Genomic DNA, 12066 nt, shown 5'->3' on the forward strand with positions numbered 1-12066 from the left:
TATTTTTCTAATAAAAATTATTTTTATTTTTATTATTAAAAAAATTATTATATCGATTTTATTACATAATTTTTAAACATATTGTATATAACTTTAAATATTACTTTATATATAAAATTAGATTTATTTAGGTTTTTTTAAATATAATTTATATTTTATTAGTCAAATGTCTGCTTATTTGCTTCTTGAATAATATGTTTGACCACTCTATCTTCTTTTCAATAATCATAGCTATCGCGCACTGAGTATATCCGTTAGTTTTTTTAAATATAATTTTTTATTATTTGGTATATAAAATCATATTTATTTAACTCGTGTAATACATGGGGGGTTTTAAAGATATAATTTTTTATTATTCGGTAAACAATATTACATTTATTCAACCCGTGTAATACACATGGTTTTAAAGATATGCTTCTTATATAGGTATAACTTTTTATTAAGAGGTTTTTAATTATATATTATTTTATTATTTAGTATATAAAATTCATTTATTCAACTCGTATAATACACAGGGTTATAACCTAGCATCCAACAAAATAAATAAAGAGAATTTAATTGACACCTATATGTATTAGGAAAATTGGTTTTTAATAAACCAACCTTTGCCCCATTGGTAAATAATAATCCTACCTACAGACTTGGTAATTAATAATCCTACGTTTCAATATGTTGGTACTCAATGGATCTCCATTAGTTTTTTTTAACTGAAGTTAGTTTTTAAGTTTTATTTATTACACAAACAGTCCCTGTAGTTATAATTTACTAGTTTTAAGTTTTATTTATTATACAAACAGTCCCTATAGTTATAAAAAAAAATCATAAAATAAAAAAAAAATTCAAAAATCAAAAAAATTCAAAAAAATATAAAAAATTCTAAAAAAATCAAAAAAATCATAAAAAATCATAAAAATTCTAAAAAAATTCTAAAAAAATAAAAAAAAATCATAAAAAACCGTTTCGACCCGTACCGTTTCGACGCGAACCGTTTCGACGCGTACCGTTTCGACCCGGACCGTTTCGACCCGTACCGTTTCGACCCGTACCGTTTTGACCCGTACCGTTTCGACGCGTACCGTTTCGACCAAAACCGTTTTCGACCCGGACCGTTTCGACCCACCACCACCACCACCACCACAGCACCGCCACCACCACCACCACCACCACCGCACCGCCACCACCACCACCACAGCACCGCCACCACCACCACCACCACCACCACAGCACCGCCACCACCACCACCGCACCGCCACCACCACCACCACAGCACCGCCACCACCACCACCACCACAGCACCGCCACCACCACCACCGTTTTCGAAACGGTCCGGGTCGAAAACGGTCTGGGTCGAAACGGTCCGGGTCGAAAACGGTTCGGGTCGAAACGGTACGCGTCGAAACGGTACGGGTCGAAACGGTACGGGTCGAAACGGTACGGGTCGAAACGGTCCGGGTCGAAACGGTACGGTTCGAAACGGTTCGCGTCGAAACGGTACGGTTCGAAACGGTACGGTTCGAAACGGTTTTTTATGATTTTTTTGATTTTTTTAGAATTTTTTAGAATTCTTATGATTTTTTAAAAATTCAAAAAAAATCAAAAAAATCATAAAAAACCGTTTCGAACCGTACCGTTTCGACGCGAACCGTTTCGAACCGTACCGTTTCGACCCGGACCGTTTCGACCCGTACCGTTTCGACCCGTACCGTTTCGACCCGTACCGTTTCGACGCGTACCGTTTCGACCCGAACCGTTTTCGACCCGGACCGTTTCGACCCAGACCGTTTTCGACCCGGACCGTTTCGAAAACGGTGGTGGTGGTGGTGGCGGTGCGGTGGTGGTGGTGGTGGTGGCGGTGCGGTGGTGGTGGTGGTGGTGGCGGTGTTGTGGTGGTGGTGGTGGTGGCGGTGCTGTGGTGGTGGTGGTGGCGGTGGCGGTGGCGGTGCTGTGGTGGTGGTGGTGGTGGCGGTGCGGTGGTGGTGGTGGTGGTGGTGGCGGTGCTGTGGTGGTGGTGGTGGGTCGAAACGGTCCGGGTCGAAAACGGTCCGGGTCGAAAACGGTTCTGGTCGAAACGGTACGTGTCGAAACGGTACGGGTCGAAACGGTACGGGTCGAAACGGTACGGGTCGAAACGGTACGGGTCGAAACGGTTCGCGTCGAAACGGTACGGGTCGAAACGGTTTTTTATGATTTTTTTGATTTTTTTAGAATTTTTTTGATTTTTTTAGAATTTTTATGATTTTTTTAGAATTTTTATGATGTTTTATGATTTTTTTGATTTTTTTAGAATTTTTTAAATTTTTTTAGAATTTTTATGATTTTTTTGAATTTTTTTAGATTTTTTTTTATTTTTATGATTTTTTTATAACTACAGGGACTGTTTGTGTAATAAATAAAACTTAAAACTAGTAAATTATAAGTACAAGGACTGTTTGTGTAATAAATAAAACTTAAAAACTAACTTAAGTTAAAAAAAACTAACGGATGTCCATTGAGTACCAACATATTGAAACGTAGGATTATTAATTACCAAATCTGTAGGTAGGATTATTATTTACCAATGGGGCAAAGGTTGGTTTATTAAAAACCAATTTTCCTATGTATTAAAGGCTCATCTCATGGCTCATGCTAAGGTGGATCTAGGTTATGCAACATGTAAAAGATGGTCGTCTTATATTTGTATCTAACAGTCAAGTGACAACGTAAATTTTTAAACAAGACACTTAAATGGAATTCGATATAAATGATAGCTGAATTGAAATCCTGCAGTGTACATCAACAGTGTGATATATTAATCATAAGTGATCATAGTTCCTTCAAGTGTAAGCTAATGATCAGCTAGTATGAATGATCAACTTATTGGCGACTAAACGGATTCCAGCATTTTTTTGATAGTTGTATGGGTCTAAAGAGAAGTAAGCATCCACCAAGGAACCTGGGAATAACAACGATTTAAGTTCCGCCACACTGGAAACAAGCTGTTGTGTGCCTGGAATTGATGATGAACTCTTGTAGTAAATGTCAGTAATCCATCTGGTCCTATCTTGTCCTACAGTGGGTATGCTGTAAAAATCACATATTAGAAAGCAAGTGTACTTTGACCAACAATAGTCAAGAGATTTTAGACCGATGTGTTTGACAAAATAGTCTTGACTTTTTTTCTTACAAAAGTATCATTTACCTTTTATTTATTTATTTATTTTTTTTTTACAAAGCAATGGCAGGTAGTCGGGCAACAAGTTGCGCCGCCACCAGAAGCTTCCAGATGGCACATGTTCCACCAGATTCTTTTGAAAATGGTGGACATTTGTTGCGCCAAGTGGACTGGATATTTTTAAAGTCGAGGCTATTTTGGCAAACTAACGGTGTGAAGATTGTCGTTTTGGTGATTTTCTCTTAACAAGTTACATGTTTAATCAGCAATACTCGAAATCCAAAATCTAACTTACTGCAATCTAATGGTGGGCGAGTTGTAAAAACCAGTGTTCCTGGTTAACACAGGTCTCCACTGCGAGTTTCCATCGAAATCAGCAAATCTTCTAGCAATATTATCACATGCATCAAGTATCTTACAGAGATTCAAAGAACTTGCATTGACTACAAGACTTAGGATCGGATTTCCGGCATGATCAACAAAGTTTGCGCTTAATCCATACGGTATTCTCATGCCAGCGCAACGAATCCGCATAGGGATATCTTTGTGAAGTATTTGTATCCTGTGGGGCCCATTAACAAAGGGAGCAACATTTACAGTTATTGAAGCCAGTGAAACTGAATCAGGGTCTATGAATTCATTGTGGTTGCTGAAAGCGTTAGATAGAGTGGTAGTGGATGATTCTTCCACCATAGGGACTGTGTGAAACGGGCCGGGTTGAGCATTAACAGATTCAACTGGATTTGGAGGAACCGTATGGGTTTCAGTTGAGGTGAATGGGCTTATGTTCGGGCGTGTTACCTCTAGAGTGGATTTTTGTTTAGAGCTGTTAATGGGACCAGCGTTCAAAGAAGCCCAATTGTTTTCAGTATCTTGTTGGCTTGATTCCTGCATAAGCGTGTAGTATGACTGTTGTAACCATGTTTGACACACAGATTGGTTTTTAAAACTTCATTTTTTAGAGAAAAATACGAAAAGAAAAGTGTTTCAGGTCAAACCAGCCCATTTGACTTGATGCTAAGATAACAATGCTCGATACTTCAAGAACAAAAAAGGAACGCTTTAATGAGAAATTACCAAGAAAAGAACTGATGCACAAAGCTTGACAACCTCAAAATTCATTCGAACGTCGTCTAAACTCCTGTAAGTAATTGTAGAAGAAACAAAGTTTAGTCTTGAATATTTTTTTCCTTAAAAAATGTACAAATTTTGATCTTTTTTATATAACGCAAGTGTTACCGATGACTCTGCTGTCCAAGTCCAAAATATTTCGCTAGAGTGGCCATCTGAATATATACAATTTATTAGCATAGGACAAGGTAAACAACTAATACAAAAGCCACTTCACATAACCATATCACTTTTGTTTATACATCGTATTTATAATTTTATTTTTCATTATTAAGGTTATTACAAAGCCATTTAAAAAGGGCATAAGATTCAAAATGCGTACAAAAATCAAATCCTGATCACAGGGTATATGATCATTGCCCATATGATGATTTCTATGGGTGGCAATCATGTCAGGTCATTTATTCGCATGAAAGACGTCAACCATATCCCAGACACACGACCCCTGTAACCCGTTTATCTAAACGAGTTGACAGATCATAAGAAGGTTAAGTAGGGCATATATAAACGGGTTACACGCTTATAGTAAATGGGTTCACCTTATAATATACATATTTTTAGATACAATTTTAAAACTCTTAACAGGTCGACTGAGGTTAAACACCTCAACCCAAACACGACCCGTTTATTAAACGGGTTAGAAATGATAACCAAAAACCTGATTAAAATGAAAACGATAGTATACCTTCATGTTATCGGTTCTCCTCCCAAACGTCTCAGTCAACAATTTCAACGTATCAATGATTCCCTTGGGTACAGGAGGCTTTCGGTTTATCTGCGCATACGCCTCCTTTAACACCACACAATCAAACTTCACTATATTGTGACCCGCCCACACTCTTCCTGTCAAACAATCCATTTCACAGTGTTCATAATGTTCATAAAACACTAATCAATCACATTTTGACAGTCACAAACAGAAACGGAAACAATCATAGTCATACCATTCAAGATGTCGTAAACCTTATCGGCGATCTCTGCGAAGGTTGGGCAGGAAACGACGTGGTCAGCAGTAATACCATTGACGCGTATGGAGTCGGCTGAAATGAGGGAAAGATCAAGTGGTCTAACCAGTGTCTGGTAGCTGTGAAGTTCGGTGAGCTTCTTGGGACAAACTAGTATCGACCCATATTCCAAAATGGCATATGGTTGGTTTCGACTTGGAATATCGGTGGTTTCCAAGTCGAAGAAAACTATCTCCGGTCGGTCTTCGATGGAACCCATATCGCAACTGTGTGAAAAGAGAAAATGGAAATATATATAAGTGATGATCGACGGTTGTAATATAGTTATTTAAGGAGTCAATATGTAATTTTAGAGATCATTTTAGAGATCATGGGATCATGAATTGCATGGAGGTGGGGAACGTGGGATTATTATGTGGAACCGCTAACAGCTCTATAACGTATTGATGCATTGATTACGAATTAATTTTCATCCTTAATCATTGGTTACAAAATTTTTAAATTTATGGCATCTTAAAGTCTTAAACGTATTATATGGCAAAACTGATATTCTATTAACTGCCGCTATAAAAAAGTTAACTAAAAGTTATATTAATTGTATAAACTATAAAGGTTGTATTGGATTTCAATTTTGTTACAGATAATACAATAACTTTGAGACAAATGCACATGTACTATTCCTTGTTACGCTTTGTTCTTCTTTTTTGATATTTCTCTTCTGGTTGACGTATTAAAATATCGCACCTATAGTTTAAGTTATGTCTTAAATATATATGTAGATGTAGCGAAAGTGTAAAATACAAGAGTCGTTATCGTGCGAAGTGTACGCGAGTAGGAGATTTGCGCCGCGTGTCATTCCTTATTTTGTATAACATGCGTGATTATGTATATAACATGCGTAATTACGATTTGAAACGACCCATGTGTAATTTTGAGTTTAACATGCATAATTTTCAAGTTTTGTGGCATGCGGGTTTTGATTTTTTTATAATGTGCGTAATTATGCATTATGTCGTGCGTAATTATGCATTATAACGTGCGTGTTTATGCAAATAATGTGCGTGATTAGGGTTTAACCCAACCCATGCGTAATTATGGAATAACGTGCGCAATTATGTCAAGTTAATTATTATTGTGCCATCACACTCAATAGAAGGCCTAGGGTAGGTCAGACGTGCGATTGAGATGCCCGAGTACGCTCGCACGATAAGCACTCTTGTACGTTAACCGACCTCTATAGATGTATGTAAAGAACATATAAGCAAAAAAACGAGTCAAACATGACCGATCTATAAGTATTAGATATGCCCCCTCCCTAATCGAGGTCGAAGGCTAGATCAAAAATAGAGTTTAAAAAGGGTTTCCTAATTACTTTAGGGGTTTAGTAATCAAAGGTATGATCTGGTCCACCTAGTTAAGAAATCTCATAAACAGGACTTCGTTACCTTGTTCAAATTATTATAGAACAGATTATTTTGACCTTGGCAAGAGACGATACAAGGGTGTGGTCCTCTTCCCCTACTCCTCATCTAGCATGTAGCAACCGCATAAAAAATGTGTTTCATTCTTAAGAAGTTTTGTGTTTAATTTATCACTCATATCCACCTAAATAAATGAAGAGAATTTAATTGACACCGATCTAGGTTATGAAACATAAAAGATGGCCATGTTATATTTGTATCTGACAGTCGAGTGACATCCTATATTTTTAGACGATAACACTTACAGAAAAAGTTGGCTACATTGATTTAGCAACAATATATCCTTGGTCCGGTAGTTAGTTACTAATGTAAGTTACTACCAAGTCGTGTATTCGAACTTGAACTCCTGCATTTCTTGTATCTTTTATTGGATCTGCTCGCCGGCCCAATAATCTCCCTTGACCAATTTAATTTAATCTAACATCTCGTTAAATTCTTATGTATATACATACATTTTTATAAATAAATGTTAACTAGCAAAAGTTTTATATCGACGTTTATTATTCTAATATAAGTCAAGGATTTTTCATAATTCTAGATATTAAGCATGGAGATTGAAACACTAGCTGTTAGAATTCATTATAGAGGGGGAACAGTACAGAGAGAATTGAAAACGAAAGTGCAAGCAACATTAATATCCCTGATAATTGAAATCCTGCAGTGTAATTATAAGTAATACTTCCTTCAACTGTCAGCTAATGATCAGCTAGTATGAATGGTCAACTTCTTGGCGACTAAACGGATTCCGGCATTTTGTTGGTAATTGTATGGATCTAAAGAGAAGTAAGCATCCACCAAGGAACCTGGAAGTAACAACGAATTAAGTTCCGCCACACTGGAAACAAGGTGTTGTGTGCATGGAATTGATGATGAATTCTTGTAGTAAATCTCAGTAGTATTCCATCTGGTAGTATCTTCTGCTACAGGGGGTATGCTGTACAAATCACATATTAGAAAGTAAGTGTATTTGACCAACAATAGTCAAGATTAACAAAATCTAACTTACTGTAATCTAATGGTCGGCGAGTTGTAAAAACCAGTTTTTCTGGTTACAACAGGTCTCCACTGCGAGTTTCCATCGAAATCAACGAGTCTTTTAGCAACATCATCACATGCCTCAAGTATGTTACAGAGACTTGAAGAACTTGCATCGACTACAAAGTTTAGGCGCGGATTTCCAGCATGATCGACAAACTGTGGGCTTAATCCAAACCGTATTCTCATGGCATCACAATGAATCTGCATAGGGATATTTCTGTGAAGTATTTGTATCCTGTGGGGCCCATTAACAAAGGGAGCAACGGTTACAGTTATTGAAGCCATTGAAACTGAATCAGGGTCTATGAATTCATTGTGGTTGCTGAAAGCGTTGGATAGAGTGGTGGTGGATGATTCTTCCACCATAGCTTCATTTGACTGAAGGGTTTCGGTCTCCATTCTGTCTACAGATGGGCCCGTGTGAAACGGGCCGGGTTGAGCATTACCAGATTCAACTGGATTTGGTGGGGTTTCAGTTGAGGAGAATGGGATTATGTTCGGGTGTGTTACGTCTAGAGTGGATCTTCGATTATAGCTGTTAATGGGACTAGTATTCATAGAAGCCCAATTGTTTTGGGTTTCTTGTTGTTGGTTTGATTCCTGCAGGAGTTGTATATTATGGTAAAATTTTCACAACCATAATCTTCAGAATGCACTTCATACTTGTTAGAAAAGAAATATTTTAGTGGTGTCAATCTTAACCCATTTCCTTATGAATGGGTCAAATTTCGGCCAACGGGTGACGGTTTTTTTTATGCATAAAACTTTGAAAATCATTTTGCAAAAATAAGATTTTTATTGTGATAATACAAATGTTGTAATAATGTTTGCCACACAAGTTGGTTTTTAAAACAAAATCATTTTTGAAAAAGAAAGAAAAGATAGTGTTTTGGGTCGACCCAGCTCGTTTGACCCGATCCAAAGATAACAATGCTCAATACTACAAGAATAAAAAAGAAATGCTTTTAGGAGAAATTACCAAGAAAAGAACTGTTGCACAAAGCTTGACAACTTCAAAATTCATCCGAACGTCACCTAAACTCCTGTAAGTTATTGTTGAAGAAACAAAAGTCAGTCTTAAATATCTTTCTCCTTGAAGAATCATACAAATTTTGATCTTAATATATAACACAAATATTACCGGTGACTTTGTTGTCCAAGCCCAAAATACGCCGCTAGAGTAGCCATCTGAATGCATACAATTCATTAGGATAGGAAAAGGCACTTGACATACTTATATCAACTTTGTTCATACAGCTTTTTATAATTCTGCTTAGCATTATTAATATTATTAATTTATTATTAAGGTTACTTATAAAGGCATTAAATGGTCCACCAGTGTGTACAAAAAATCAAATCTTGATCACAAACCACATGATCATTGCTCATATGATAATTTCTAGGAGTGACAATCGTGTTAGGTTATTTACCATTTCCAAGCCATCAACCATATCCACAAACACTTATAATATCGTGTAACCCGTGTTACCAATTTATCTAAACGTGACAAACGGACATCTACGGTCCATAACAAGTTGTAAACAGGTTAAGTGGGACATAAACAAATTCAGTTGTAGCAAATGGGTTCACCTTAAAATATATTATATATTTTTAATTACAGTTTTAAACAACAGATTAACCCAAACACAACCCGTCTTAAACGGGTTAGAAACGATGAGACCCAAAACTTGAAAACCTGCAACATACCTTCATGTCACCAGCTCTCCTCCCAAATCTCTGAGTCAACAAAACTAATGTATCGATGGTTCCCTTGGGTATCGGAGGCTGTCGGTTTATCTGCGCATACGCCTCCCTTAACCTCACACAATCAAACCTCAGTATATTGTGACCAGCCCATATCCTTCCTGTCAAACAATCCATTTCACACTTAAACATGACACATTTGGTAGTACATTATAAACAAAATGAAGACAATCATACCATGCAAGATGTCGTAAACCTTATCAGCGATCTCAGAGAAAGTTGGGCAGGAAACGACTTTGTCAGCAGTGATACCATTGGAGCGTATCGAAGCAGCTGTAATGAGGGAGAGATCAAGTGGTCTAACCAGCGTATCGTAGCTGTCAAGTTCGGTGAGCTTCTTTGGACAAACTAGTATCGACCCATATTCCAAAATGGCATATGGTTGTCCGGTTCGGGTTGGAATAGTGGTTTCCAAGTCGAAGAAAACTATCTCTGATCGGTCTTCGGTAGAACCCATATTGCAAATGTATGAGAAAGAGAAAATGGAAGTGGATATAAATGTTTCAACAAGAGGAAGGAGAAGTGGTGAAGCTAAGTAGGAATGAAGGAAGGTATAGCGTGCAAAAGATAAGCATCATGCAGAGATTCTTTGCCCTTAATACAACTGTAAGTGACTTTCTTTAGAAGTCATTAGGTGTAAGTTGTTATTTTGATAGTTATCTTATTTGATTATTATGCTGACAGAGAGTATTCTTGATATGAAATTTGAATTCACATTCCACTGATACAAGCAATTACAGGAAGTATAATAGGAAACATACAACAGATCTTTGCCATAGAATATGTGATGCATTTGAATATTTAAATGTTAATTGACTTGTTGACTTTTCTGATTTTGTGTGATGGTATATGCTTGATAATTACTTCTTACAAGTAAAAATTACCTATTACCTATATAGGCAAAAGATCAAATACAAATAATCTTAACATACTAAACATACAAATTGAAGGAAAACCCAAAAAGACAAGGTGGCATTTTTGTAATTACCACCAACTATCAAAGTTACAACCAAAAATACCTAAAAAAACACAAATTTTTTTTTTAACATTTTTTATTAAAAAATCGCTATATTTCGTTAGCAAAAAAAAAAATTTTTTTTTTTGCTGCTACTAAAAGTAGCGATTTTTTAATAAAAAATGTTAAAAAAATAAAATAAAATAATTTGTGTGTTTTTTTTATTTTTTTTAGATTTTTGGGGGGGTTTAGTTTTTAGCATTTTAGCTTGGGGGGGGGGGTTAGGTTTTTTTTAGGTTTTTGAAGGTGGGGGGTAGGGGAGGTTAGGTTTTTTTAGGTTTTTGGGGGGGTGGGGGGGGTTAGGTTTTTGGGGGGTGGGGGGGGGGTAGGTTTTTTTAGGTTTTTTGGGGGTGGGGGGTTTAGGTTTTTTTTGGGGGTGGGGGGAGTTGTTAGGTTTTTTTAGGTATATTTGTTGAGTAACTTTGATAGTTATTGATAATTACAAAAATGCCATCTTGTCTTTTTGAGTTTTCCTTCAATTTGTATGTTTAGTATGTTAATATTATTTGTACAAGAACTTTACCCTACCTATATATTACCTATTACCTATATATTAAAATTTGTAGAAAATGAACAGTAGTAATATCAAGGGGATTAACAAATAGTATCGGGTACCGGTACCAGTACCAAATTTACCAAATTGGGTATATTTTCGATACCGACTTTTGACATTTTCGGTATCCGTTTGGCACCGGTATTCACCGATTTTTACCCTCAAATACCGGTACCGTACCAGTACCGACCGGTACCAAACCGTACTGTGACAGGTATATTCGGTACCGGTACCCACTTTTAGGGATTTTTGGTAACACGGTTGGTACCGAGCTCATCAAATCCTGTAACAACGTAGCAACGCAAGTAATTGCACCGTTTAGATTACTTTTCATACACGACCCAATGAATAATAACATCATCAAGGGGATGAGCAAATGGTATCGGGTACCGGTATTGATATCAAATTTACCAAACCGGGTATATTTTCAGTACCGAATGGTACCAACTTTTGACATTTTCGGTATCGGTTCGGCACCAGTATTCACCGGTTTTTACCCTCAAATACCATACCGTATGGTACCGAGCATTTTCGGTGCCGGTGCCTAATTTCGATGATTTTCCGGATTGGTACTTTTGGTGCCGTTACATATACCGAGCTCATCCATATTTTAACGTGTTAGTACCGTAATAACTAAACTAAAAACAACCGAATTTCCAACGTGTAGGACGTGTGTGTCCTATTATTATATATTAGATTACTTAAAATCATTTTTTTAGGACGAAGTGACTATCGTTACCACGTCATTTTTATTAGTTTTTTGATATTCGGTATCTGCTTGTTGTTGCCGACACGCGTTTCGCAGACATTAGGTCCCTGCCGCCACACGCGGGCGGAAAATCAACTATATATATATATTAAAAATAGAAGTAAATGAATAGTGTTTTAAATATTATAATAACATATAGTTTTTTTAATACTTTTCTTATCTTCTTTGCTTTTTAAGTTAGATAAGCTTGTGTCAACCA

At 36.8% G+C, this 12066-nt stretch overlaps 2 protein-coding genes across 2 annotated transcripts; both read right to left on the reverse strand.

Moving 5' to 3' along the window:
- Positions 1–2800: 2800 nt before the first annotated feature.
- On the reverse strand, positions 2801–5506 carry LOC118481832 (protein NEN1-like). Its single transcript, XM_035977131.1, has 6 exons — positions 5227–5506; positions 4968–5125; positions 4391–4437; positions 4229–4292; positions 3447–4060; positions 2801–3060 (listed from the first exon to the last, which is right to left on the reverse strand). Exons 1-6 carry the CDS (start codon positions 5504–5506, stop codon positions 2832–2834), a joined length of 1392 nt encoding a protein of 463 aa, XP_035833024.1. The 3' UTR covers positions 2801–2831.
- Positions 5507–7278: 1772 nt separating this feature from the next.
- LOC118482240 (protein NEN1-like) lies at positions 7279–10001 on the reverse strand. Its single transcript, XM_035977889.1, has 6 exons — positions 9708–10001; positions 9474–9631; positions 8908–8954; positions 8746–8809; positions 7735–8366; positions 7279–7662 (listed from the first exon to the last, which is right to left on the reverse strand). The coding sequence occupies exons 1-6, from the start codon at positions 9985–9987 to the stop codon at positions 7431–7433; spliced, it is 1413 nt and encodes a 470-aa protein (XP_035833782.1). The 5' UTR covers positions 9988–10001; the 3' UTR covers positions 7279–7430.
- Between the last annotated feature and the right edge of the window lie 2065 nt (positions 10002–12066).

Source organism: Helianthus annuus, chromosome 9, assembly GCF_002127325.2.
Source record: "Helianthus annuus cultivar XRQ/B chromosome 9, HanXRQr2.0-SUNRISE, whole genome shotgun sequence".
In the NCBI taxonomy this organism is placed as follows: Eukaryota; Viridiplantae; Streptophyta; class Magnoliopsida; order Asterales; family Asteraceae; genus Helianthus; species Helianthus annuus.

Coding starts and splice junctions, on each gene's coding strand:
- LOC118481832 (XM_035977131.1), bottom strand. CDS start 5,506: ATGGGTTCCATCGAAGACCGACCGGAGATAGTTTTCTTCGACTTGGAA. Junction 5,126..5,226: donor GGTTTACGACATCTTGAATG/GTATGACTATGA, acceptor ATTGTTTGACAG/GAAGAGTGTGGGCGGGTCAC. Junction 4,438..4,967: donor GGAGAACCGATAACATGAAG/GTATACTATCGT, acceptor GTATATATTCAG/ATGGCCACTCTAGCGAAATA.
- LOC118482240 (XM_035977889.1), bottom strand. CDS start 9,987: ATGGGTTCTACCGAAGACCGATCAGAGATAGTTTTCTTCGACTTGGAA. Junction 9,632..9,707: donor GGTTTACGACATCTTGCATG/GTATGATTGTCT, acceptor ATTGTTTGACAG/GAAGGATATGGGCTGGTCAC. Junction 8,367..8,745: donor GTGCAACAGTTCTTTTCTTG/GTAATTTCTCCT, acceptor CAACTCCTGCAG/GAATCAAACCAACAACAAGA.